This window comes from Berghia stephanieae, chromosome 4, assembly GCF_034508935.2.
Source record: "Berghia stephanieae isolate SIO BIC M18660-M18661 chromosome 4, UCSD_Bste_1.3, whole genome shotgun sequence".
In the NCBI taxonomy this organism is placed as follows: domain Eukaryota; kingdom Metazoa; phylum Mollusca; class Gastropoda; order Nudibranchia; family Aeolidiidae; genus Berghia; species Berghia stephanieae.
In genome coordinates this window covers 67,673,525-67,701,076 of record NC_088363.1, presented here as the reverse complement: position 1 = coordinate 67,701,076, position 27,552 = coordinate 67,673,525, and the positions used below count along the sequence as shown (strand labels likewise).

The 27,552-nt window shown below is 32.6% G+C and overlaps 1 protein-coding gene across 1 annotated transcript; it reads right to left on the bottom strand.

Moving 5' to 3' along the window:
• Positions 1 to 188: 188 nt before the first annotated feature.
• Positions 189 to 27,552, bottom strand: LOC144971093 (uncharacterized). Its single transcript, XM_078911481.1, has 11 exons — positions 27,391 to 27,552; positions 25,383 to 25,505; positions 24,968 to 25,085; positions 24,473 to 24,638; positions 23,220 to 23,353; positions 21,471 to 21,613; positions 20,388 to 20,484; positions 19,754 to 19,906; positions 19,233 to 19,405; positions 10,592 to 10,763; positions 189 to 5,483 (listed from the first exon to the last, which is right to left on the bottom strand). The coding sequence occupies exons 2-11, from the start codon at positions 25,502 to 25,504 to the stop codon at positions 5,289 to 5,291; spliced, it is 1,473 nt and encodes a 490-aa protein (XP_078767607.1). The 5' UTR covers position 25,505; positions 27,391 to 27,552; the 3' UTR covers positions 189 to 5,288.

The window sequence follows — 27,552 nt, the reverse complement described above, 5'->3', positions numbered from 1 at the left end:
GAGATCAGTTGCATCCTTAAAGATAAGAACTGAAATCTATGGTAAAGGGGAACAACAGATTTGGGGGATAAAAGGACAGCAGAAGTTTCCCATGTAGGGCGAGGAAGATCCCATCCCAGCCACCTGTCCAAATCTGTAGGAATGAATTAATAAGGAATTTTGAATTGATAAATACAACAACGAAGATCTCAATGTTAAAAAAAAGAAGTGTTTTAATTTGTCATTGGTGATCATTATTATACAATGAATCATGAAAAAAAAAAAAAAAAGATGCATCACACTTAAATGAAAGGAATGACAGAAGAATGAAATAATGTTTTTTTGCACTCATAAAATAAAAGATCACACAAAAATGTAACACTATTATTTACAACAGGAATTCATCCAATTCTTTCAACTTATCACCTTATCATTTACTATTTCAACTTACAACATCATTCAGAAATAATAAATAAAAGCAAAAATGTAAGGAGGAAACTAAAAAGTAAAAAATGAATAAGTATATCCAGGTGGCTTGAGAAAAATTAAAATTAAATGTAAAAAACAATTAAAATAATCATGCAATCATGTTCTCAGTATGTAGAATTTAGAATATCCTGTGTTTGTATCATGAAAACAAATAGCTTGTGTATAATGGCAGACTTTAAAACGACTCATAGAATAAAAATGAGCTAGTAAACTTCAACGTACATCAATAATGGTCACCCCTGCCCAATGGATCCATCTATGGAAATGCTCTAGAAATTGGCTAACATAAATCTGAATACTAAATGAACTAAACATAACGCATAACAAAAATAGTGGACGGAACTATATTGTACACTGGATAAAAATTTAAGTAAAATATTCTCGTTCTGCCTAAGCTTTCACTTCAGTACCGGTAATATAATTTTTTGATATATCAATGTCAATAAATTGTTGTTTGATTTTTGAAACCGCTCAAAATATAATGAGTACACTTAATGAAGCGTTAATACAAAATATTTACCTTTATTTAATGTTTAAAAGAGCTTGCAATAAAATAGGATGGTTGAGGATCAAAATGGAAAAGTAAAATTTCAAATATATGAGTATAATTGTACTAGTGCTATGAACACACTGAAAAAAATAATAAAGTTTAGGCTAATTGAAATCTACCCTTGAAAATCCTTCAATCCCAAAGGAAAAAAAAAAATATCCTGATGAATCTTTAAGGAATAATCTGGAATATTACTTTAGATGTTTTGTTTTGTTTGTTTTTTTTAATTTGTAATTTTGGTTTCTGGTGAAGGAAATTTTATCTCAATTTGCGCATTGCAGTTCCATAGCGCTGATAAAATAACCTCGACTAATATGAAAAAAGTCTTGTTGTTTTTTTTTAATTTTATTTTTTGACAAATATTTCATAGAAAGATGTCTTAATTATAAATATATTGGGGTGTGTTTGCAAAATCGATTTCATAACAATTTTGCTTATGATGTAAAGAAGTTGTAGTTTTAGTTTAAATAAGTAGTATCCTTTCTTGGCCAAATTACTGAAAATTATATGTGGCATGAATCGTTTGAGATATTTTAGAGAGAAGGCTTTGTTATCGTGTAAAATTATGAATGCAAATGTTAATAAGGGGAAAAGAAAAACAACAACAAACATCCCTAAAACGTATGACATCATAAACAGAAAATATCTAACTTTAGCTTTGATTACAAAACAAAAGACTCGTATAACCTTTTCTGCTAATGTTGTTGCTCTTCTTGCACAAAAGGCATAACATTTTTTGCAAACAATTTTTGTTTAATGATTATTAAGGCCCCTATTCCATATCTAGATCTAACAATCAAATAAATAAGTGTGACGTGATAAAACTGAGAAGGTCAGGGTTTTAGAATGAACAACTGGCTATGGGCGGGGTCAGATATTGTAAGAAGTCTTGTGCAAAATGAACACTGAACAGGCAATGAGAATTGAAAGGGAAATTTTGGTGATATGGCCTGTTGGGGGATAAAATGAAGCGCATTGAGCATTGCATATTGAAAGTAAATGCCAAAGATAAATATTTTTTTTAAAAACAACAAAATATATCTAAATCAAAATGCCAATTTTCAAAATACATTCATTCCAAAAGGTTTGATAGACCCAAAAAAAATTAATAATTCAATCAGTCATGAACTATTAAAGTTAAAGCTTCGAATTGAACCAAATTGTAGCATTTTTCATGCCTAAAGGGAAACTAAGTACAAGAGCATGTAAGTGATGAGAACATCATGAGTCATATTTCATTCAGCATCTCAAAATACACTATTCTACTCTGCACTCTTTAAATTCATACATTGGTCCAGGCGTGGCTTCCGTTAATCGTTTGCAAACATTTCCCAATCAAGGATGAAATGATAAAATTATGAGAAATAAAATGAACCATTCATCATACCTGTCTCCTGGAGTTTCACAATCAGTAACCAACACAAAATTTATCAGTAATAGATGGTAAAATTTCAGTAGTACAAAAGAAAACAAAAAATGCTACATACAACCTTTATATGTAAAATAAACTTTGTTGTTAACGGCCACCATTACCGAGCGACTTAGCTTATCAAGGGCGTGGAACTGTAAAAGTAGGCAGGTATTCATTCATAATCAATCATTATTTATAACTTACTTTGCTTGCATCGTGAGACTCAGATCACATCAAATAGCCTTCATTTCTGTCATTATTTTAAAAAACACAGAATGTGCAATGTTAACCAAAAGGCACATACTGTGTTCTTTTAAACAAAACGGCAGGTTTTATATTGAGAATATATATTCAGATTTTAAGTCAGCAGCATAGTATAAAGTATACAAATTATAGTCATACAAATAATCACACAAATAACTTGCTCCTCTCATCCATTCACATTATTATACACACAGATACACACCTCCCGCACATAAACTCAAGACTCACAGCCACAAATTCACGTCTAGAATATTCTCATAGGCGTTCAGATACAGACTTAGATTTCAAGATCAGGGTTGATATTCGTGAATATTCGACAACAGAAAATGGAATAATGACTTCATGGCAACATTTTTTTTATATCTAAAATTTTTTTTTGTAGACTTTGTTAAATTGATAATGACAATCTCGGGTGAGTTCAGTGCCTGGAAAGTATAAGACGACACAACAAAATGGGGTGAAAAAATGTGGTTGATGGAAGGAAGTTGCCTTTATATTTATATATCAAGTCAGAGACAAAATCAATGCCTCACCTATCGTTGTAAAAATAGAAAACATTACTATTACTTAATACGTATTAAGCATTATATAAATTAATACACAAATAAAACATTTACCCAATTTATGTTTTACACAGGGGAAAAATCATCTCTTATGAACAAGTACTGGACAGCAATTTGTGGTCCCAAACCTAGAATTTTCATTTGCTTTTTAGGTTTTTAATGGCACTCGCAACACTTTTAGGTATTTCAGCGCCAGTAAAAAGGAAAATGATAGAGGAAAAGTTGTAGGTCTGACGATAGCTTATATGCACCAAATAAAAAGTGACTGGTTCAAATACAGGACAGAAGATTCCATGAGCAATTTACATATTTTGACATTACCTAAAAGTCCCATCCAAGCACAAGCAAATCATCCTGCTATGAAGGACACACTCAAATGTTTCCAAAGTATAATACTATATTCTAAACTAAATACTAAAATAGTATGTAAAAAAAAAAAGAAGAAAGAATATGATTTATAAAGAATATAATATGTTTTTAAAAAATATACATATAAACTGTCTCAATCTCAGCTAAGAGAATCCCTGCCAGGACACGGGGGGGGGGAAAAAAAAACCAGAGCAATGTCAATCCAGAACAGTGACGAGAACTACGTGGAAAATTGAAATAATTATGGGGGGGAGGGGGGTATAGATGACACAGCAAGAGTGACTAGGATTTTCTCACATCCTTGGTGTAAAGAGTGCTCAGTTCATCTTGCTAGCAAGACCCCCATTGGTTTCATCCCATATTGCAAAACAAAGATGGTCACAGTCATCTTGTTCAATTTTAGCAGAGAAAAAAAAACAATGAACAAAAATAAAATCTATGCATAAAATGCTCTAATATTTTTTCGTCTTCAAACAAAAGTATTTTTAAATGCATATTATATGAAAATTATTAGAAATTTGACACGATATAAAATATAAATTGATTTTTCATGTGATTATCTTTTCTTTCAATAATTAAATAATCTGATTCCTTATCATCTCTTACTTCTTGTGGAAGACCAATGTTATTCTCAAACAATTCAGACAATCTGGTGCATGAATCTAATCTGAGGAGCTTGTGAAGAAAGCCATGTTTCTTATGTTATTTCCCTGGTCCCAATCATCAAATGGGAATCTGATATTGCACACCAAAACTTGATGAATTACCTCTGAAACCAATGACTGAAAACTATGAAGTGTACTATCTTAGGAACATTCAATTTGTTTGTTTGTCATGAAGGAAGCATGCCGCTCTTGTGGCATGCTAGTTAAAAGAAAGTGCTAGAATTGTCAAAAGAGTTAGACCCAGCTATCAAGTCAAGCAGCAAAGAATATGTAAGACATAGACTGGTTCCATACAGATCAGAAGTAGACCCAAGAGCAATATCTTTGTGGCTAGTCTAATACCCCATCCGGATCTCTGTCAAAAGAGATACACGCGGATAATTATAAAATAAGCATTATAATAAAAATCTAACAACAATATCTGTAATGGAGAAATGATTTACAGGGAAAAAATGTATCATCTCTCACAAAAAAGATAAATCCATCCAACTGTTTTTCTCTCGGCAAAAGACTTCAGACAGGGCACAGGTGAATCCAAATGGTCTTCTTATCCAGACAGAACAAGGCCACAGAGGACAAAAGAGTTTTAGAGATAGGAGAAATAGCAAGGCTGTGGGTCGAAGACGATTCCACATAGGCCCAGTGTAGTGTAAACCCCAAACCCCATCCACTTCCCTCCACCCCTAAGGGGAAAGAATTTTGTGAATTGCAGGAACACATTATTCCATATCAGAAGTCTGCTGCTGTAACTGACAAAATACCTTTTTTACTTTTTTACTAGAAAACTTCTACTTCAAACATCGAATTCTCAGGTTGAATCATTTTTAATAAATTTTGACAATCTGAGAGTCATCTTGATTAATCAAATGTTTGAAGTCAAAAAATCTTCTGGCCAAAATGAAAAAAAAAGGATTTTTGTCAGCATAAAAAAAGTAGATTGTACAGAAAACTTGTTAACATCAATCCCCAATGACAGAACCTATGTCGCCGTGTATCTCTCAGACGACGTGAACACCCAACAATTTGACTTCATCGTCTCGAGGGCCGGGCTTGACGTGGAAAAATTCCATCAGGTTCTGCTTGATGCCACGATCAAATGGGTTGTAGAATGCACCCTTTCCGTCCTTCAAGTAATTATACCTCTTGTAATTGATGCGTTCGTTAGTGGTGATGTTACGTGCTGCATGAATCACCTGGGATTTGTATGGGTGTTGGGTTGGGGTCAGAAATGTACATTAGTGAGAATTGACATTTGGAATGACTGTCAAATTTATTAAGCCACAGATTTGCAACAGCCTATTTTGTACTGGGCTAAAATTTATATTTTGTTCTACTAATGAGTAAAGTAGCTTTGCATTTATAAATGATTGTTACATGTTAATAATTATGTTTACCAATGGTATAAAACCAAATGAATAAAATATGAATTAATATAATATGTCAACATCTATTATTATCATTATATATTATTATATATATATATATATATATATATATATATATATATATATATATATTTATATATATATATATATATATATATATATATATAATATATATATATATGAGGCATTATATTGAAATTATGATAGTATGCCTTTATTATGAGATTAAACAAAACATTTAAATATCTTTAAGGACATTATTCTCTAAAAAAAAAAATGATTTACACTCTTGTCAACTTTTAACTGCGGGAAAGGTTTGGTCTAAAAATCATAATATAAAATAAAAAATATTACAGATTATACGGAGACATCTAATAACAACCTTATTCTTGGAGATAATTGTGCTTATAGATAAAAAAGCAGAACTTGTAATGATTTTATACACTAAATCATTAAAAGTCTCTCATATGAGTACAAATATCTCCATTAACATTCAATGAGAGCTTTATAATATATTTTTTGGAACTCACCTCACTCCGGAACCATCTAGTAAAGGAAATACATTTCATCCACACAATAATATTGATGGTCGTTACATGATTTGTTTTTAATTTATCAGTTGTTATTTTGGGAGCTTAAATCTAATTGGATTGCCTCTTACCTCATTCCTAAAGCATCACGAGAATTAAATAAATTTTGTAAACACTTCAAAATTAAACTGATTAAATAATTTTTAAAAATAAATTAAATAAAAAACCCAAGCTTTTTTTAAGTCGAGCATCCACTATATGTGCTTATAGCGATTAGCAAAGGGTCCCAAGCGAACAGCAAACTTAACTTGTAGGACGTAAATCATTATTACACCCTTACCCATCAGGCACTCATTTTACCCCGGGATGCAGTGAGAAGATAAGTAACATGCCATTACCATGAACTCAACTTTGCACCACCATTTCAGGACTCAAACCAGGGACTCTCCAGTCTGAAAGCGACTGTCACACCACAAGAATACAAAGTTGCACGTCTTCAATTATTACAACTCAAATATGTCGCATTATAGTCTAGCCTATGAAGAAAACAACATAATTAATATAAGACAATACGTCTCAAAAACAAGTTAAGTTTACTATCCATTTTGATTCAATTAATCTTGCCGATTGACTAGATTCTGATCTGACTTGTTTACGTTAAGATATTTGTGTTATGTTTGAGCCCTGCATTAGGCATCTTTATTTTTATTTTATTTTTTTTTGGAGGGGGGGGGGGGGGGGGGGGGCTTTAACAATTGTTCTTGACAAAGTAAAAATAAAAAGCTGGGCATTTATATAGAGTAATGTCCGCTAAGCATGATGAAAGCACTTTACAAGGCCTTCTTTAGCCAACAGCAACACTTAAAATGTTGAATGAGACATAATGCCTGTAAAGCCGTAATATAATTCTGTTTTGTTTTTCAACATAGACAAGGCTGTTAACTGCCAGGAACTTATTTTACACCCGACCTGAGTAAGGTGAGAGAATGTGAGAACAGAGCTTTTTCCAAAGACTCAACTTTTCACCATTCAGATTGAGACTTGAACACAGGACCTATTGGTTTAAAAGCGAGTGACATACCACTATATCACAAAGCTGCACAGTATAACTTACCTTCGGTCCTGAGGGTACTGAATTCAATCAAAACTATTAAAGAGCATTTTTGTTAGACATTGGGCCCCATGGGTCTAAGCCATTAACTCTCATTAAGAAATTTCTACAATAACAAACTAAAACCCAGATTACTCCACATGCTTTGACACGCTTTACTCTAAAGACCTGAAAGGCGAAATGTTGATCAATGAATAAAGAGCTACCAGGTCGCAACTTGTAATAAAGTCGAGTGATATTGGATTCAACCTGACCTTTGACCCGATGGGTGACAATGACAGAAAACTCTGCCCCAAACTTGAGTCCATGGAGAAAGCACTACATACACATTAACCCACTTGTGTGAATACATACCTGGATATACATTATTGATAGTTCGAATTTAAAGTGTTTTAATACATCAACAGCTAACACGAAAAATCATTGAAATGCACTATAAAAATACAAAGAGTATTTCAAAAATAATTCCTTGTCTTTCCCCATAGGCACTGACTCGTCTCTATTCATTCTAAAACTAAAACTTAAATGTGTATTATTGACACTCTGAGAATACTTTTTCCAAGGCTTTTGTATTAACAATGTTATCAGCGGAAGAGGGTTAATAAATACTAAGTGATGAAATTGAAAAAAAAAAAAAGAAAGTAGATCTGTAACATTTGTAATTTGAAGGGAATGTCATTTCAACAGTTGAGAGTTGCAATTCAGAGACCCAAGAGAGTGGAAAGTTTCCAAAGCAACATGAAAACAAGAACCAAATCATTACAAAATTCTCTAACACAAATAATAAAATAAAATACAATAATCAAGTAGACATGGATGAACAATATCTTTCATTTAAAATTGGATGGCAGAGGTGGATTGTAATTGGCACGGGACTGAATCAAAAGGGACTTGGGTTGTCAACTCACAAAATGAAAACTATATAGTGGAATGATTCAAAATCACTGGAGTAGAATTCTTTAATTTATTCCAATACAGGTTTCAACACTCTTGAAATAGTCAAAGACAATCTTAATAAGCATGATTCTTCTCTATATTTGCAAAACTGAATGCCTAGTGTTTAATTTTTATATTTTTTAAGTGTGGTCATGTAGAAAAAAAACCTCTTTGGAAACAAGGGCAACAATAATTAATGAAACCATATTTGTTTTTCAAACTTTTAGACATCAAAGTTTTGTTGTCAATGGATAAAGAGCATTAATTAAAAGACATTATTTCAATTTTACACTAACACTAACATAATGTGTTTAAAGAAAACAGTTGTTATATAAGAAAAAAGGAAAAGGATAGTTTCCAGACAGTGATTCGAGGAAAAATGTTTGGTTCCGAAAATTATAATCATAAATGAAAAAATGATTAATAATGAAATAAGGAAGGAAATAAAAGGTTGAAGATTTTTTTCGACTAGGATGTATAATCAAGATAATGTTACAATTACAGTTAGTTTGGTCATAGCATAATAGCCATCATATTAGTAGATTTATCACAAATTTGAACATTTAGTATTAGTTACTCTTAAATACAATATGATATGTTTTCTCCTCTTGATGATTTGTCTTGGAGTTTATCTCATATTTTGTTTGTTTTTTGTTCTTTTTAAACTTTCAAAACAAAATTGGTTTCCATGCCAATCTACAACATGTGAAGATTTTATCTTTTTGTTTAACTTGTGAAAACAAATTTATATACTGTGTTCCAAAAGTTCTGTCTACAAAAGGTGATTTTTTTACAGTGTCAAATGTTAAGATGCAACGAATTTTAACTTTCAGGCATCACTCACTGGCAGCAATGCATTTTAAAGAAATTCCTTATAACGTTCACAAAATGCATTCAATGAGTTACATTGTTTGTGACGATGTTCAAAGCCCTTCATGTTCTTGGAAATAAGCTCTACTTCTTTGCTTTCAAAAAAGATGAAGTCAATAATTCTAAACATCATGGTGCCAAGGAAATGATCAACAAAGGATTATCAATTTCTGCAATTGCAAGACACTTTTATGTAGGCCGAAGAATTGGACGTTTAAATCAGAATTTTAGTTACATTGTATCAGTAAACGAATACCAAAGAAGTAGTCATACAAGAGTGACAAGTCAGCTGACTGATTTGACCAGCAAAGTGTTGTGCTTTAGGGTGGAATCTCCATAAATCATTGCACTCCGTTGATCACCTTTGGGGTAACATCATTGCCAGGCAGTACTGTGACACAATCATCATCCTTTACATGTTACCTTTTATGGCGTGTCAGGTAAACTTTACCAACAACGTGCCACCAAATGTCGCTAGAATAATGCTAGGAAGGCTTTGAGATGACTAAATCAAATTTCTGAGATGGTCATCGTGATCTTTAGACCTTAATTCCATAAAACATCTTTGGAATGAGCTTGATAGTGATAGGAAAGTTAGGAAAATGTCACATCCACAAAATACATACCAGGAGCTTGGAGTTGCCTTTCAGCAAAAATGATGAAAAATTCCATGAAGAATAACTTGAACTCACGGAATTACCAACAGGCATATTTGTAGTTCAGGCTAGCAAAGTGTCAGACACCATATTGATCAAACTTGAATATGGGATTCCATCAAGCTAGTTTGAATCAAGTTTCTATAATTTCTTTTTAAATTAAATTCTAGTTGAAATCAGCGGACAATATTTTTATCCTGATATTATCCAAAATGTCAATGAAAAAGAATAAAAATGTAATAACAAGATATTTCACTTTTATTTTTGGTGCAACACTTTTGGAACACAATATATCATACTAAAACTTGTATAAAACTTTAGAGCCGGTACCGGGTGATAAAAAAAATGCACTCATCAAACATTACACAGTGCATTGTGGCATAGTTTTGCAAAAGATCAAACCTCACTACGGTGTTGTAACAATTACATTTCTAAAATCAGTACCACACTACACTGACATTGTTGCAGCAAACAAATTTAATTAAATTTGAAAAATTGATATCTATTTCATGAATTTGCTAATAATAAATAGATGTTTAATGTTTAAGTTTGAAAAAATTATCATCTTTGACACTGGTGAAAATTTTTTAAAGAAGGACTTACTAAAATTGATTAGAACTGGTAGATTTCTAAAAACTATATACAGAGACATTTATTTATCATATTTCATTCAAAGAGGAAAGTGAAATGAAAAATTCAAAGTTGAAGATTAGGATAAATATCAAAAGCAAAGTAGTATGGGTAATGTGATTAGAAGAACTCCCACATCCACAAACATAAAATGAAAATCAAATACTCTTTATTTCCACTCACAGCATTGCCACTAACAACAGTTGACACACCCAAGCAGAAGGTCTGCAGGAAGAGACCTATGTACCGGTCCACACTCATTTCAAAATTCTCCAAGAGCAAAATTTGATAGTCGAAAAAATAGGTGACAAGGTTGCCAAATGTCACAATCAAGGTAAATCCCAAGAATGAGATTCTGAAATCAACATTACATCATCATAAGAGAGATTATAATTTCGCAGAGGCTTTTAATGATATGTAATTCTCTCCATCTTTAAATCCCATAAACTGAACATCATATTGTTAAGGGCTTTTTATATCTGTGTGTGCGTAAGAGAAAGAGAGAGAGAGAGAGAGAGATGGGGAGAGAGTTGTGTGGGTGTGTGTGCATGTGTGTCTGCACACACATGTGTGTCTGTGTCCTCTGTATTCTCTTTGATCTTATATCAGTGTCCTATGGTAACTACCTTAAAGATACTTACACAATCCAAAACTGATAAAGTATGGCCTCCATACATTTGAATCTTGGGAAGTTATCTTGGAATGTAACTTATGCAAAAAAAAACAAAAAATGTATTTGATCCAGGGATTTAAGACTTACACCAGATAGAGAAAGCGTGGCAGCAATGGATAGGTATACGATAGCCAGGACGAGTCCTATCACTCTATCAAAATGGTACCAGACCAAGCCACCTTCTAAAGCCAGAATATGGTAGGAGAAATGGAGCATCTGAACACCGAGGGCTGTCATACAGATACACACTACAATGAACGATGCCCTGCAACAAAACACTTGTCTTCAAATTGTGTATCTCTTTCCTGAACAATTGAGGATGACATTTTTATTGAAAATGCCATGTGTTTTCATAGAATAGCCTAAGTTATAGGCTAGCATTGTTAACACGTTGCATAATCAAGGTTTTTCCATTGTAATTGGAAAATAGCAAGGGAATATAGAGCAAATCGACTGGCATCTAGCTTTCAAGATTATTCGTACAGCAATGATGAATTTGGGCATGATTTCTACAACTAAGATGAAGTTAGCCTTTTCCAGTTTTATTTTCCTGTCTTTAGTTTCTAGTATTAAAAGAATGACAAACAAGAGAAGTTGTTAACGATGAGCATTATGCATGGGGATGATTTTTGAAAATTCCATTCTCATCCACAAAAGGTGGGGGCAGTAGCTCAATCTGTTAGAGCATTCGGCTTAAATGGAAACAAAACTGGTTCAAATCAACATATTTTACATTATTTCTGTTCTCATATTAATGATTGGGTAGTTGGGTCTGGATCTAATACTCTGTAATAGTCTGGTCCCCTATACTTAGGGTAGCAAGCAATAACGGGGACAATTTATTTCACACCACACATACTGGAATAAAATTTGTAAGCCCTTTATGACTGTAAAAGTAAAGAGCTGTTTTAAAAAATTAACTATGATTTAACTTACTCGAAACATTGAAAAAGACGTGATAAGAAGTCAGAGAAAACTGAGATGTGTAGGGGGAGGGGTGAAAAGGAGGAGTTGGAAGTCCCAGCTTTGGGATAAAGTTTGCCTGAATCACATCTTATATAAGATAAAATGATCTCTATATGATCAGAATGGTTGGATATGATCTCCCATCAGTCTTCCATTATTCAGATTTTTTTTCTCTAAATTTACAACTCGTGGTTTATAAATCAAAATTGTAATCCTATGTTTTTTCTATTCCTAAACGAACAAGCATGATGGCCACTGCATACCTCGACAAAACTGACAAAAATAAGAAAATTAAAAAATAAATCATGAAGCATTTCAAATACCAAGAACTCCTCTCAGAGTTAATCTGTTAATATCAGTTTTTTTTAAGGTTAAAAAAGGTGACAGCAATGATTAATTATATTGTAAAAAAATATATATATATTAAAACAAAAGAACACACACGCAAACAGATAAAAAACGAGATTCAAAGAATGAAGAAACGAACTGAGCAATTAATTTTTGAAACGACAAGCCCCTCAACTAGGGGAATGAACAAACTAGTGAGCAAACTTGTGAAATTCGATCCTAAAAGTGAAACAGACTTTGAAACAATTATTCTTTTATTAAAAGCATAATTTACAAAGCTTAATTAGTATTACATACCTTTTTTTTTTGTTTGGTCTCATCCCAGGCTAAAAACTTATCAAACAATCAGAAGCTTTCTTACCTTCAACGTGATCTTTATTGGAAAATACTGAACCTCCCTTTGTGTAATTATGAATTATATTGACTATTAGTCATCATCTTTCATATGTTTTACATTTAGATACTAACCTCTCAAAAAGAACTTTCACGGTTTCAATGATCAATGAATTGGTGTCTTCCTCTTTAAAGGCAAAAAAATTGCCTTGATCAATACGAATGCAGAACAAACAAGAAAAAAGTGGATGATGATAGATTGTGAACACTGTTGTTCCCCAGCTTGTCAGTTATCAAATACAAGCAGTAAATATTTGAAACCAAATAATACAAACACCTTGGCATGCAAAAAATGAGATTTCAGATTCTGAATACGGTCACACTTGAGTGAAAATCGCTTCCCCTTCAGCTTTTTTACAATGAAAAATAGCATTTTGCAGAAGGTTGACAAAGGCGCAACTCAATCAATTGCAGTTAAAGATTTTTTAAAAATAAAGCGATGCTTACCGCTAAGAAGCTGACTACGAAGACCATTATAGAGAATATGCCAATCTCAGTGAGGCCAAACATTACCAGCCAATCCCACGGTCGAATGGTTAACATGTAGTAACAGAAGTAAATAGACAGGCTGGACAAGACAACCATGGTTCCCAATAACCCCATGAACCAGCCCCTACACAAAGATAGAAAAATTAATAAAATAACATACAATAAAACGTCAAGAACAGTCAACACAGCTGCCTGATGATTTATTAAAAGTTTTGAGTCAATGTCTGTTAATAATTCAACAATAATTGCTTTCATTGACAAAAATATTTGAGTGTTTCCATGAAATTATAATATCTAAATCATTTGAAGCAGATTCTGATTCAATGAGGAAGGAGATAAGAAAGAAATCTTCTTGCACAGGGAGAAGAAAATTAAATACAATGCATTAACTTCTTTTGAAATCTGAAAACAGTGCGCATGCTCGTCATGAAAACTCATATGAGGGAAAGTTAAACCAGTATTTGCAAAACGGGGATTGGGTGAAAACGGATATTTATGGCCAAGCAGATTTCTTGTGATCTTCCTTTTGCAAGAAATGGGAATAAAGACTGATCGAAAATAGAAAAAAAGACTTGACTCCAAGGAAAGATAAAGAGAAATACAAAGTAAAAAACATAGAAAGTAAAAGACATCATGTAGGTCAGAGCTTCAGATAAATTCCATTTTTATTTTTATTTTGCAAACAACAGAAAGACATAAATGTCTAAACGGACATTAAGAGAGTATAAGAAAAGAGAGAGGAGAAGAGAAATAGAGAGCTGGAGGAGGGGGGAGGGGGGTGAAGCACTGGTATCTATTCACAACACTGAAACTGTACATGCAAAGCAAAAGGATGACATATCAGTACCAAGCATTTCCAAAGTAATAACTATGGCAATAAATAAATAAATAAACAAGCAAATATTTGAACTGTCTAAAAATGAGTTGCTTTAAACAGATCTATTTAAAAAAACAATTTATTTCTTAACTTTTACACTTATCACAAAGAAGCTTTTAACAGGCAAAAATTTCTTAAAAAGATCTATTTTGGTTCCCAATTTGATAGATTGGCTCAATTTTTAAACATGAAAATGAGAGCAAAAGCAATATATTTGTAATCTGACACATGCCAAGAGCATAAATAACTGATAGCAAACAGGTAAACACAAGAGTTTGATAGAGAGAAGCACATAAGCAAGAAAAAATATACGGTTATACTTCAGCGAGAGATGAATTTTTTTATAAATCACAGAAATAAGACGAGGAAAAAAATAAGATCATTGTCTCCTGGTATGAGCTTGTTTGCCTAAATGTACGATTTTAACCCATATCAAGATATTATTTTTCATATAAAATATAAAGAACACTGAGACCAGAGTGGTTACTGCATGAGGGAAGAGTTTCAATTACAATTAATACTGCTTAACCTTTCAGAGTTTAAAATCAAGAGTAACTTACTTAAAAATCCTTTGGGGCAATGGTGAATACTAAACTGGTAGAGCATTTTCTTCGTCTATCTGAATTTAATATGAAGTATCACTGTTTTAACTATATTCATTATTGGCTAAAGTAGGGTTTGAAATGTTTTGGGTTTAGTAATTTTCCCAATTTTAAGCTATGCTCAAATATGTTCATTGTCTTTAAGTGCAATGATATAAATGAAAATTGAAAATAAAAACTGCTTGCAATCTTCTGTATAAAATGGTAGTCAAAACCAATCTATATTATACAATGAAATAGTTGGCCACAATCCATCTTAAAGTATATTTTCTTACTTTCTTAACAACCAAATAGTTGGCCACAATCCATCTTAAAGTATATTGTCTACTTTCTTAACAATCAAGCTCTTCACCAACAGAGACAACAGTCCACAAACTTTTCCTTTATCAAACTCTCAGGGTTAAAACAACATTTGCTGTTAACAAAACCAACACGGTTAAGCACATCGACCAAAAAAAATAAAAATTTAATTTTAAAAACTGTTTATAAAAAATCAAAATAGCAAGGCACCACCACCACCTGGTAAATTGTTAAAAATAATTTCAAAACAAAAATGCATCCAACAACCATCATGCTTGTTCCAATCAAGAGATCCCTAGTGCAAATGCATGCAATCTATTTACATATTTGAGAACCCCAGTGTCATATACACATACCAACATGCGTTATATGTGTCTGAATTTGAACTCTGTGAATGTAATGGTTTATTAGAGAATGAGGCTGAAATTTCGCTCCTCTTTTACATTCTCAAAAAATTACTGGAAAAGGTTTTCCATTGACAATTTCAAAGCAGGAAATAGTTGGAGAGTAGAGAGAAAAAAAAATAAAGATATATATATATATATATATATATATATATATATATATATATATATATATATATATATATATATATATATAATATATATATATATATATTATATATATATATATATATATATCAGGGTGTCCAGGGAAATCCAACCTTAAAATTTCCTACTTAGAAATGAAATTTCCTACCAGGTATTTTATCAATTATTGCCATCCCCACAGCGTTCTTTACAAGCTTAAAAAAAGACAATCCTTGTTAAAATAGGTTTTACCTCAACACAATCCATATTTTAACTCACTCAACCCTGACACCGACTATATCCGTAGTATACCCGGGGTTACTTTTACCCCATGCCTCTTTATTACATTTTTTCTGAGACAAATTATAAGCGTAGAATCAAAGCTATTTTAAAAAATAGTTTTTACATATTAATGATAGTTGAATAAAACTATCGATGCACATGCTCATTTTTAATAAATTATTTTCCAGTTTTGAAAAGTAGCAACAATCTCTAGGATTGAGGGAGTTAAAGTAAGAGCAGAGTTGAAAATGACTGGTCACAAAAATTTCTCAGAGCACAGATCATGACCCATCCATGCAACTATAATCTATAAATTTGAATTTCATTAAAATTTTCGGAGATGCAACCCAAAATGTGTCTCGCAGCAATTATTGACAACATTCGGTGGAATTTCAAAAGTTTAAAAACTGATAGCAACATATAAAATCTTATCTACTTAGAGAATGGTACCATGTGATTATTCAATGTTAAAAACCATCACCTACCCCCATTTTCACTTTTTTAAAATACTCATCTGATTTGTTGGTAGGCATGATGTGGTAGTAAGTTATGGTATTTTTGGTAGAGATGATAGTGTAGTGTTAGTTGCTGTAATGATTGTAGTAGTGGTGACTGAGATGGTGGTAGGGATGATGATGTTGCAGAGGTTGCAGTCGTGGTGGTGGTGGTAGGGATGATGATGATATGGCGGTTGTAGTAATGGTGGTGATGTTAGGGATAGTGATGTGGTGGTTGTTATAGTAGTAGTGATGGTGGTGGTTCTAGTAGAGGTGGCGTTGTGATGTGGTGGTGGTTATAGTAGTGGAGGTAGTAGGGATGATGATGTAGTGGTGGTTGTAGCAATGGTAGTGTGGTGGTGGTGGTGGTAGGGATGATGCATGATAAATGGCGGTAGTTATAGTAGAGGTGGTGGTTGGGATAATGATGTGGTAGTAGTTGTAGTAGGAGGTATGATGATGTGGTTGCATTTTTAGTAGTGGTGATGGGGATGATGATGTGGTGGTGGTGGCAGTAGTGGCGTGGTGTTGGTGATTGGGATGATGTGGTGGTTGTAGTAGTAGTGGTGATAAGGATGATGATGATGTGGTGGTGGTTGGAGGAGTGGTAGTGGTGGGTAAGATGACGTGGTAGTAGTTGTTGTAGTGATGGTATGGGATGTGGTAGTGGTGGTGATGGGGATAATGATGTGGTGGTGGTTGGAGGAGTGGTAGTGGTGGGTAAGATGATGTGATAGTGGTTGTTGTAGTGATGGTATGGGATGTGGTAGTGGTGGTGATGGGGATGATGATGTGATGGTGGTTGCATTAATGAGTGGTGTTGGTGATAGGGATGATGATGTGGTAGTTTGAAGTATTGGTGGTGGCAGGGATGATGATGTGGTGGTGGTTGCATTAATGAGTGGTGTTGGTGATAGGGATGATGATGTGGTAGTTTGAAGTATTGGTGGTGGCAGGGATGATGATGTGGTGGTGGTTGCATTAATGAGTGGTGTTGGTGATAGGGATGATGATGTGGTAGTTTGAAGTATTGGTGGTGGCAAGGATGACGATGTGGTGGCAGTTCTAGTAGTAAAATAATAATAATTTTGTGCACAGCAGATGCCCTTATTACATTTTTGATATTGCATTGTAAGCAAGAAATTTCTCATTTTTCCCATTTTAAAGGAAATTACCTAATCCATATTCCAAATTCCGACCAAGTATGAATTGACATTTCCAACATTTCCGACTTCCCTGGACACCCTGTATATATATATATATATATATATATATATATATATATATATATATATATATATATATATATATATAAAGAGAGAGAGAGAGAGAGAGAGAGAGAGAGAGAGAGAGAGAGAGAGAGAGAGAGAGAGAGAGAGAGAGATTGTGTGTGTTTGCATGTGAGTGTGATTTCTCAGTTTGTTCAAAAGCAATGGAATCTCAAGACAAGACAGCTCTCTCTCTCTCTTTTTTTTTAGGGGAGGCTTGCAGATTGTTTTTAAGTGCAGCAGTTTTACCTCAAGTTGTGAAACAGGTTTCAAACATTGATATACACTTTCTATGACCAACAATTACAGAATCACTTTGCATGCACTGTTAAATTATGAACACTTTGCATTGTCATTTTATCAAATGAGACAGATATGAGCTGCATGAAGCTGATAATGCATAGGAAAGTGAGTGGAGGAGGCGTTAACGTTAATAATAACAATAAAAAAATTTTTTTAACGTTTGCGGTATTTGTGTATTAACCTTGTGACCTCAAAAAGTCGTGAGAAGGGCTCAAGGACTCAAGATAGATACTACATTTGACAGTGCTTCCTTTTCACAGCAAGGATACCACAGCAGTCAACCCATAACCGTGAAAGCGTTTATTCTCTTCTCACACTTCTCTTCTCCTTTCATTTCTTCTTATTATTAATATTTTCAGTATTACTTCTGTAATATTTTCTATTTATTTTATAAATAAAAATTGGAAACATTAATTTGTTTTTCACGTCATTGAGCCAACTAGAGCTAAGATTAAACACATTTTGCACTTATCTCTTAAATCTATTTACAAAAATGAGCAATGTAAACACATAGCTGAGGAAAGCAGTGTACCTTAAAACCCTCTCCTTACCAACTGTAGTCAGTCGTAACATTCTCTACTAAGCAACCAGAAAATTTTTCATTCACATTTCTTTTATTCAACACAAAAATTGAAGAGAAATATTTTGTAATAGCTGTTCTATCTTTACAACTTGTAAATAGTCTTTTTTTTTCGGGGGTTTTTTCTTCTTTTTATTAAATGTTTTAAATAGCTTCAAAAAAAAATAATTTATAACAAGCACTTATTATTCTATTTAGAATGAGTAGAAAATTATATTTTTATCATGGTTAAGCATGAAGTTTTGAGAAGAAAAAAATAAAACATGAAAATTGTTGTGGTAAGGAAAGGGTAGGTCAGATATGCTTTTTATAAATTCATTTACAAAAATATAACATCATATCATCATTTAATTATGGTTCTTTCCTTCACGATTTTAACAAGCATAAAGGAACTATAGAAGAATCATAATTTAACTTGAATATAGGAACATTGCATCAAAAAATGTAAATTAAAAATTTCAATGAAATATAATAATTTTTCTTTCCAACAATCTGTATTACCAATTATCTTACATGTCAATGACATTTAAAATGCAAGTAATCCTTTATATTTAATTTCAAAATAGTTTTTACCTTTTATATATATAATCAAAAATTATCAAAGACATTAAATTATGCTGGAGTGAGTAACAAGGAATTTATGGGAGGACAGATGCTGGGCAGGGAGTGGTTGTGAGGAGAACTACAAAAAAAAAAGTTACGATCTGAACCCTTACCTATTATTGTATCCGACACAGTTGTGAATATAAGGGCAGTGATGGTCAAACTCTTTGACACAACGGTTGCAAACACGACAGTGTTTCGCCCTCAGAGGTTTCACTGTTCGACATGTGTGACATAACCGGGTCAGAGGGTTTTGACCTTGCTTCCACTCATCAAAATGAGCCACCTGAAATGTTATAAATATTTTTCCCATCTTACAATAATGTATTGGCTGCGTGTGAGTTCCTTTACTCTACATATATAAATAAATACCAACCAAAAAAAAAGTTTTGAAACCAAATAAGAGTAAAAATTTATGTTATGAATCTGAAATAAGGAAATGTAACTTGATGGGATCAAAATCAGGAGAAAAAAAAGTATAGGACATGTTTCATTTTATTTTTTTTTTCCTTCTTTTAAGATTAAAGAAAGTAGGCACCACGGTAATAACTAAATTAACAGATAATTAAAATTTAAATCAAATACTGCAGCTTCAATGTTATGATGAAATTGATAACTAACAAAAGATAATCACCTGTTTTATTGCTTGGTCATATTCTGGTATATTTCGAGGTAAAAACCCAGGGTCTATAGAGTTGGCATGGTATAGGCAGATCCACATTAGGACATTCATGAACATAAATAGGAGGTGACAAAACTGGAGGTCGTACCAAGTAACTGGTAAACACTAAAAAATACAAGTTTGGTCATGCATTATAGCAAATGTGTGTTAAATAAACTAATGTTGATGAACCCTACTTTCATTTAAAACTATTAAGAATATTCCAACAGTATCATAAATGTGAAAATATAGAATCACATTTACACGGTGGCATTTTGATTGTAAAACAACCATTGAGTCTTAGTGAGCCTTAAAAAATATCTTTATTTAGTCTTTATTCTTTGTTCCAGAATAACCAAGACACTTTTTTCACACTAAAATGCTTAGTGACAAAGACTGCTAGGAGTTATACTCGCAAGCCTTAAATACAATTCAACTTCCATAACTTTCTAATCATCACTAGCAAAGCAACAGAAACTAGAAAAAAAAAAATTCTATAAAACGTACTGAAAAAAATGTGCATCAAAAAATGCTTTTTATAGAAAAAAATATAATTTAAAATCGAATTTTGCTAAACACTTTCAAACATCATGAATATTAATCTTACCTTTATTAAATACATAGGATATCCCCATAATACAATATTGCACACATAGAAAAGAAGTGCCATTTTGGAATTACCAGGTGGACCGAAAATGATAGCCCTGTATGAAAATGAAAAAAAAAATTGATTTAGTATCAAAGTCTTTATGGATGTTAAAAAAAATTGTTGAATTATAAAAATTTGATATTAACAAGTCCGTTATACTGGCAAGAATTATAATAAGGATTTCAAAAGATGGCACATGCTTTACAACAGCCATTTATCAGTAAACTGCATGCCCAATGGTTTCTATATCAAAACGGACCTTATCTTAGCTTCTGTAGCTAGACAGAAAAAGACCCAACTGTAAACAGGGTTGACAACATCAACTTTTGTTGTTTGCATTTTACATAAAAAACAATAAGAAATTTTAAATGTTTTGTTGAAACCTTAGGTTCTCTTACAAAAAATCTGACAGCAAGTCACATGCCACATCTATGCTCCTTGGCAACCATATAAACATGAATTTAACCACATAATTTATTCACTGAAAATCTTTATTCAAAAGAAAAAAAATTGTTAGTTCTTTTCTCTAATATAACTCTTATGGGATATTTTATTTTGTTTTTGTTGATTTTTTTTTTTTTTTTTTTTTTAAAAATTACTAGACTGTTACAATTAGTAAGAGGAAATCCTTTACTATGGCGCTGAATATAGACAGATTAATTGCCAGACACTTTAACCAGTTAACTGCTGTACTATGGAAATATTTTTTTAAAAATTGAGCTTTTATATAGTGCAATATCCACTAAACGTGCTCAAAATGCTTTACAAGGGATCCCTGGTCAACAGCAACACATGTAGGACGGGACATGCGCCCGTTAGGTGATATTACATTTTTTTTTTGGACAGAGACAACGTTGTTGAACTCATTTTACACCTGAGTGTGATGAGAAAATGTGAGTAAAGAACCTTTTCCAAGGACTCAACTATGCGCCGAGCAAGGCTCAAACCCAGGACCTTCCGATCCGAAAGCGAGTGTCATACCACAACACCACAAAGCTGAAAGATGTATTTTAAAAAATGAGAACCAAAATAATAACTCACCAGCAGTCAATTCTTGGTAACATACTATTCCTTGCTTGAGATTCTTTTTTCAAGTAAGTGGCGACTTCTTCATGCTTTCTACCCTGAGCCAGCATGAAGGGTGTTTTACCATTGTTGTCAGCTAGAGAAACATCCACACTATCCTACGAGAGCAGAGAGAAAAGTGATAAAAACAAATATTTTGATCATCATGGTAACCCGATAAATCTACCAACTTAAAATATTTTGGTATTCTTAAAATTTTAGACCTGTAAATGAGCTCTATAAAAATTGACTGAAACTCTTCGACAAACTGAAGATTCAATTATTTTTTTAAAAATAAGGGCATCATTGGAGAGGAGAGTGATAAATACAATACATTAAAATAGTGGGTGTTATTTCTTACTGGAAGTATGACTGCCATAATTTGATGTAGAAGGAATGCTAAATAAGCATGTCATTCATATAGGTAAAGATGACTTCATCAAAATCATATTCCTGCCTCTGGAATTTTTTTGACATAGTCAGAAAAATAATCACCATTATCATCTTTAACTTCTAGCCATGACCTATTGAATTTATTCCTCACATCTTTATTGATGCTCGACAAGTCTGAATTGCAATCCACGAACAGCTAAGCCATTGTGAGAACATTAGAATAATGTAGCAGTGAGCAAACTTGATTTTCAATCAGTAAATGACAGAAAAAAAAAACTTAAATAAATATGACTTCTGGCCAATACACTGAATTATTTATTAAGTAGAAGTGAATTATCAAGAAGAAACTTCGGCAGGCGTAGGTAGCGGAAAAATTCAAAGAATCGAAATGAAGGTAAATCGCCACAAAACAGCAAGCTCACTTGGGCTTGAGCAAAACAATGGCAGAAAACGTCCTGATTTGCACGGGAATTAATTAGGCTACTTACAATTGTTCCTTATAATCAGGTACCCAATCAGTGAAGAAACGGTCAACCAGTTTGTTTACAACGTGAGGCAATCGAAATGTGCTTGTAGCAATCTATCCTAACTTTCGATTTGAAGGTGTCTACATAACATTCGCAATTTACTTTATCATACTTTTGAGACTCGCCAGGTAAATGTGGTCAATTTTGGCTTAGATGAAACAGTGAAATTTATCGCTCGGTGGCTCAGTTAAAATTGGCTACAGTTGGGATCACCACAGGTTTGGAAAGTGAAAAAATAATTTAACGAAGGATGTGTGAAAATACCCAGGGATGTGTTCAGACACGCCTTTTATAAAAAGCGTCGCTTAGTCTTGGCAATACATACATCGTTAATATAAACGGTCCCCATGAGCTACGCGTAGCGCTGTGGAACACTCCTCATTACTTTACGGTCATTCGACTACGATTTGTGAATTCTTTTTTTTTAAATTTCTTTCTTTCTTTCCTTTTTTTAAATATTTGAATTTGACAAATTGACTGATTTCAGTTAATTGACTGAGAATTTACAGGTCTAAAATTTCTACCAATTTATCTTTATCCAAGCAACCTTTGAAGAGAGATGTAAGGTCAAATTACACTCTTCAAATTGATTGATTTGTTTTTTAAACCTTTGTTATAAAATAAGAAAAAAAATATAATCTTATAATTGTAGGAATTTAGATTAAGAGATTTGATGTCGACTTTAGAGCTGTCATCTTTCAATTCATGTGTCAAGGTGGGAAATCAAATCAGGTAAAGTCATCCCTCATTAAAATGAAGTTTTGTCGTAAAGTCCAAAATTTAAGGAGACAAGGAGACATTGTACCTGTTCACAAAGTTCTTTAACTGCTGTAAGATTCCCATTTATGGAAGCTAGATGTAATGCTGTTTGGCCATAATTATCTTTCTGCTTTGCGTTGAATCCAGAATATATCAATAAACGCATCAACTCACTGTGACCTGAGGAAACATAAAAAATAAATATATAATAATAATAATGATAATAATAATAATAATATAATAATAATAATAATAATAATAATAATAATAATAATAATAATAAAATAATAATAATAATAATAATAATAATAATAAGTAATAATAATAATAATAATAATAATAATAATAATAATAATAATAATAATAATAATAATAATAATAATAATAATTATTATTATTATCATATTTATAATAACAATATATAATATAATAAGAGTTCCAACCCCTTTCAAGACAGCTCTAGTTAAACCATTTTTGAAAAAACCATCGCTTGATCAAAATGAATTGAAAAACTACTGTCCAGTTTCCAAGCTTTTGAAGCTTTTGGAAAAAGTCATTCTTTTTCAACTCTTGGCACATCTTGAAAAGAATAATCTAGAAGAACATGATATTAAGATATAAAAGCATAACTAGGGTAACAGAAAATTGGTGCTTGAGAAAAGCTGTTGGAATAAGAAATTTTAAAAAATAAGAAAATTGGAATGATCCCAGCAGAATACCATGCTCTAACAATCTATTGACATGGACATGTGACGAAAATGGATACCGATACACTGCCCCAAAGATTTTCAGCATGAGATTTCCAGGTAAGTGACCTAGGGACTGGCAAAGAAAGTCATGGTATGACATTCAATGGCATTCTAATATAGCTGGACTGTATCAGCGTCTGATATTGTTGATATAAGGTCTTTGCATCTCCCTCAACACACGAGATGTATTCATAATGATTTTCTTATAATGAAAACAATCAAATCTTGTAAACATGATTTCTTTGATAATAGAGGATGTTATGTATAAAGTTAGGCAAAGAGATACAACATGCAAGTAATGAATTTCCATGATAAAACAGAACCTAGAAGAGCATATAACTGTTGTGACTTCCTGTAAGTAATCAATTGTATATATTATTATTTTAATTATTTGATATAGCACCAGTATCCACAAATAGTGCTCAGAGGTGCTTTACAATAGTTTTTTTAGTATCACACATGTTCATTCATTCGACTACAAAATCACTACATCACACTGTTGATCAGACGGACGCGATATTCTATATGCCACAAATAACTGGCTTCTCACCTTTGAATGCAGCCCAGTGTAAAGCATTGTCTCCATCCTTATCAGTCAATTGGAGTCGAGCCCCTTTCCCCATCAGATAGCCTGCCAGCATTGTCTGCCCGTACTGAGCTGCCACAATCAGAGGAGTACAGTGTTTGTTGTCTACTGTGTCTAAATCAACGCCAGCCTGATATCAATGAATGAATGAATGAATGAATGACAACATCTAAGCTTACATCCTTCAAAACTATGCTAATATAGCAAAGCCTAATATGATCATGTGAAGATTGAAATACAACATTTTCAGCAAATGGTGATAGTAAATGAAAGTAATTTGATTTTTAAATGATTTGGCCTGATCAAACGGAATACTTAAAGCAAACACAACAATTTCAAAAATAAATAATTTGAAAAAATTGTTGTCCATCAGCAATAATTCTAATTAAAATGTCGAAAAAAAAAAAAGTAAAAGAAGAAATAAAGAATGGTAACATAACAAATAAAAGAAAAACTAACTTGTGTTAAGATGTCAACAATGGCTATGTGCCCATTGACACATGCCCAGTGTATAGGTCTTGCACCCAAATCATTGGCACTTGCTTCATCCACAGGAACTTTATGCTCTATCATATACCTATTGAAACAAATAAAAATTGCATTACATCATAATATATCTCAAAATAACACCCAAGATTTATTTTAAAAATTAATTAATTAATTTTTAAAAAGAATAAATAATGTTATGCAAAAAAATTTTTCCAGCTTTTCTATATTTTGTAACAACAAATCCTTACAAAATAAAATTTTTGATTTGTTTCGTATTTAAAATTAAATTAATGAGAGGGGGGGGAAAAATCATAATTGCAACCTATCTATCCCCTTTGCTCCAAATGAATTAACTGAACACAATAGTATAAAATGTACTACTTACCGCAAGAGAGCTGTGTGGCCCCCTAAACATGCCCAGTGAGCTGGTGTGTGACCCTTGTCATCACGTAATGATAGGACTGACAAGCCATGTTGATCTACCATTGATTGCAATGGTATCAACATACTGCAAAGAAAGAAAATAATGATAACTGTTAATTATGCTAGCATAATTTACATAATTAATTTTAGGTGAAACAAAACTCATTAACAAAAGCCATTTTCTGTTGAAAGTTGGATGTGAAAGCAGATATATATACACACAATATATATATATTTGTCTTCATAAGTTTTACATCACCAATGAAACTCATGAGATAATATCAGCAATTAAGAAAAAGAGACTGATTGAACTGTTAAAACGATTACAGAGAAGAGTTCATCAAATCTTATAAGTACCTAGAAAAGGCTGATTCCTAAGATAACAGAAGATAATCCCAAGAATTTGATACAGACAAGAGAAAGAGAGATGAATCATTTTTATACCATTTTCAAAATCTATATATTCAAAAGAAACATTTTTTCGGTTTCAAAGTAAAGACATGCTTCAATCTCTGAATAAAAACACATCTATCCAAAACCTTACTGACAAGAAATCAAGAAAGAATCCTTGATATGGACAAGCCAATTAATGGGGAATGAGGATTAAACTCTTGAAAAAAAAAAGGAGTCACCTCTATTTAAATGTATGTGAAATTCAATTCAATTATGATTATCAGCAGTGAGCACACACAAATATGCTTACGAATCTTCTCGTCCCAAATCATTTGTTCATAACTTGATGGTTAGAAGGAAAACCATAAATAACAATTAGAATCCACATGAAATAAAACATAGATATTTAAGTTCTCTTTTCCAAACAAAAAAAAAAATAATTGAAGGTGATGACAATAATAATGATGATGGAAATAATAATATAAATAGTAACAATATTATAGAAATGAATCATCATATACTCACAAATCTGAAATATAAAGTTTTAAAATATTTAAATTGAGTGTTCAGGAAATATAAGGCAAGGATAAATTTTGGGATAGTCCAATCTCTATTTACTCTGGCACTGGAGCTTAAATTTAAATCAATTTTTCTTTTAAAATATATAGAAGAAATAGTGATCCTAGCTTTACAATTTTCAAAACAAGAATTAGGGGATCATTTCTAATTGAAAAGGGATCTCCTCAGTAATCCTACATTTATTTTTGTGTAAACGGTTTTTAAAATTTTTAACTTCCCTCGGAGAAAAAGAGGTCTAAGATTCCATTTCCAGTTAAGACGACTTAATTTTTTTTTCTCCAGATAATTAGGCTAATTGGACTAATTGAAACTAATGAAACCCCAACGACACTGAGCCTCTCCTATTTTATTTCTTAAACTGATATACTGCCAGCTTTTTTTGAGTGAAAACAATAAAATATGATATCTTGTTGGGGAAAATAATCAAACCTAGTACTAGTAATAATAATGGATTCATATCTCTGAGACTGTTGTCTCCCACTGTCTAGGCCCGGGCCAGGGCTCAGGCGGACTATTTCGGTGTTTGGCCATCCCGCTCCCTCCTCCAGTTCTTCAGTAAATAACCATAACAGTTTCAGTGAGTGTGTTTATGTGTAGTCAAATAATTTCTAACAAACAGCCGCTTCTTTAAAAACATAATAGTATTCCACGTGTTAATGAAGCATGCGCTCTCCTGTCCGTGCATGCCTTCCCAATCATTGATTTGTTTACTTGGGTTTCCTAAGCAATGCTCCATAACTCCATAATCAAAGATGGGTCTACTAATGAAGCATGTTCAAGACGATCAATAAAAAGCAACCGTAGGTGATGAACACAGTGTTGATATCCTCAACCTGCACCGTTTATATGTGTAACAGTGATTTTTTTTTTTATTTTGTCAAGAGTAAGAGTAGAATGAAGAGAACACCGAGACAAATGAAAATGCGAGCTCGAGACTCTGAGTTGGAACTCGCTCACACTCACAGTAATCAAGATAAACAAAACATCTGGTTATTTACCCAGCTTTGACAGCTTCAAAAACTGGATGTGCTTTAGATTCACATCCTCCACAACCTTTCCCATTGTCTTTATGACTTTGAACACTGGCTGCTAATTTGTGAGGCTTGTAAAGCCGACGGCTGTAACTTGTTGTTGGCCGACATTTTATCTCCAAAATAACT

Bases quoted from the DNA above. Each gene is read 5' to 3' on its own strand.
- LOC144971093 (XM_078911481.1), bottom strand. From the start codon at position 25,504: ATGTTGATACCATTGCAATCAATGGTAGATCAACATGGCTTGTCAGTC. The intron at 10,764-19,232 runs GTAAGGGTTCAG...TGTTGATTTCAG, and splicing joins TGTGTCGGATACAATAATAG to AATCTCATTCTTGGGATTTA. The intron at 5,484-10,591 runs GTGAGTGGAAAT...TACAAATCCCAG, and splicing joins CTGTTGTTAGTGGCAATGCT to GTGATTCATGCAGCACGTAA.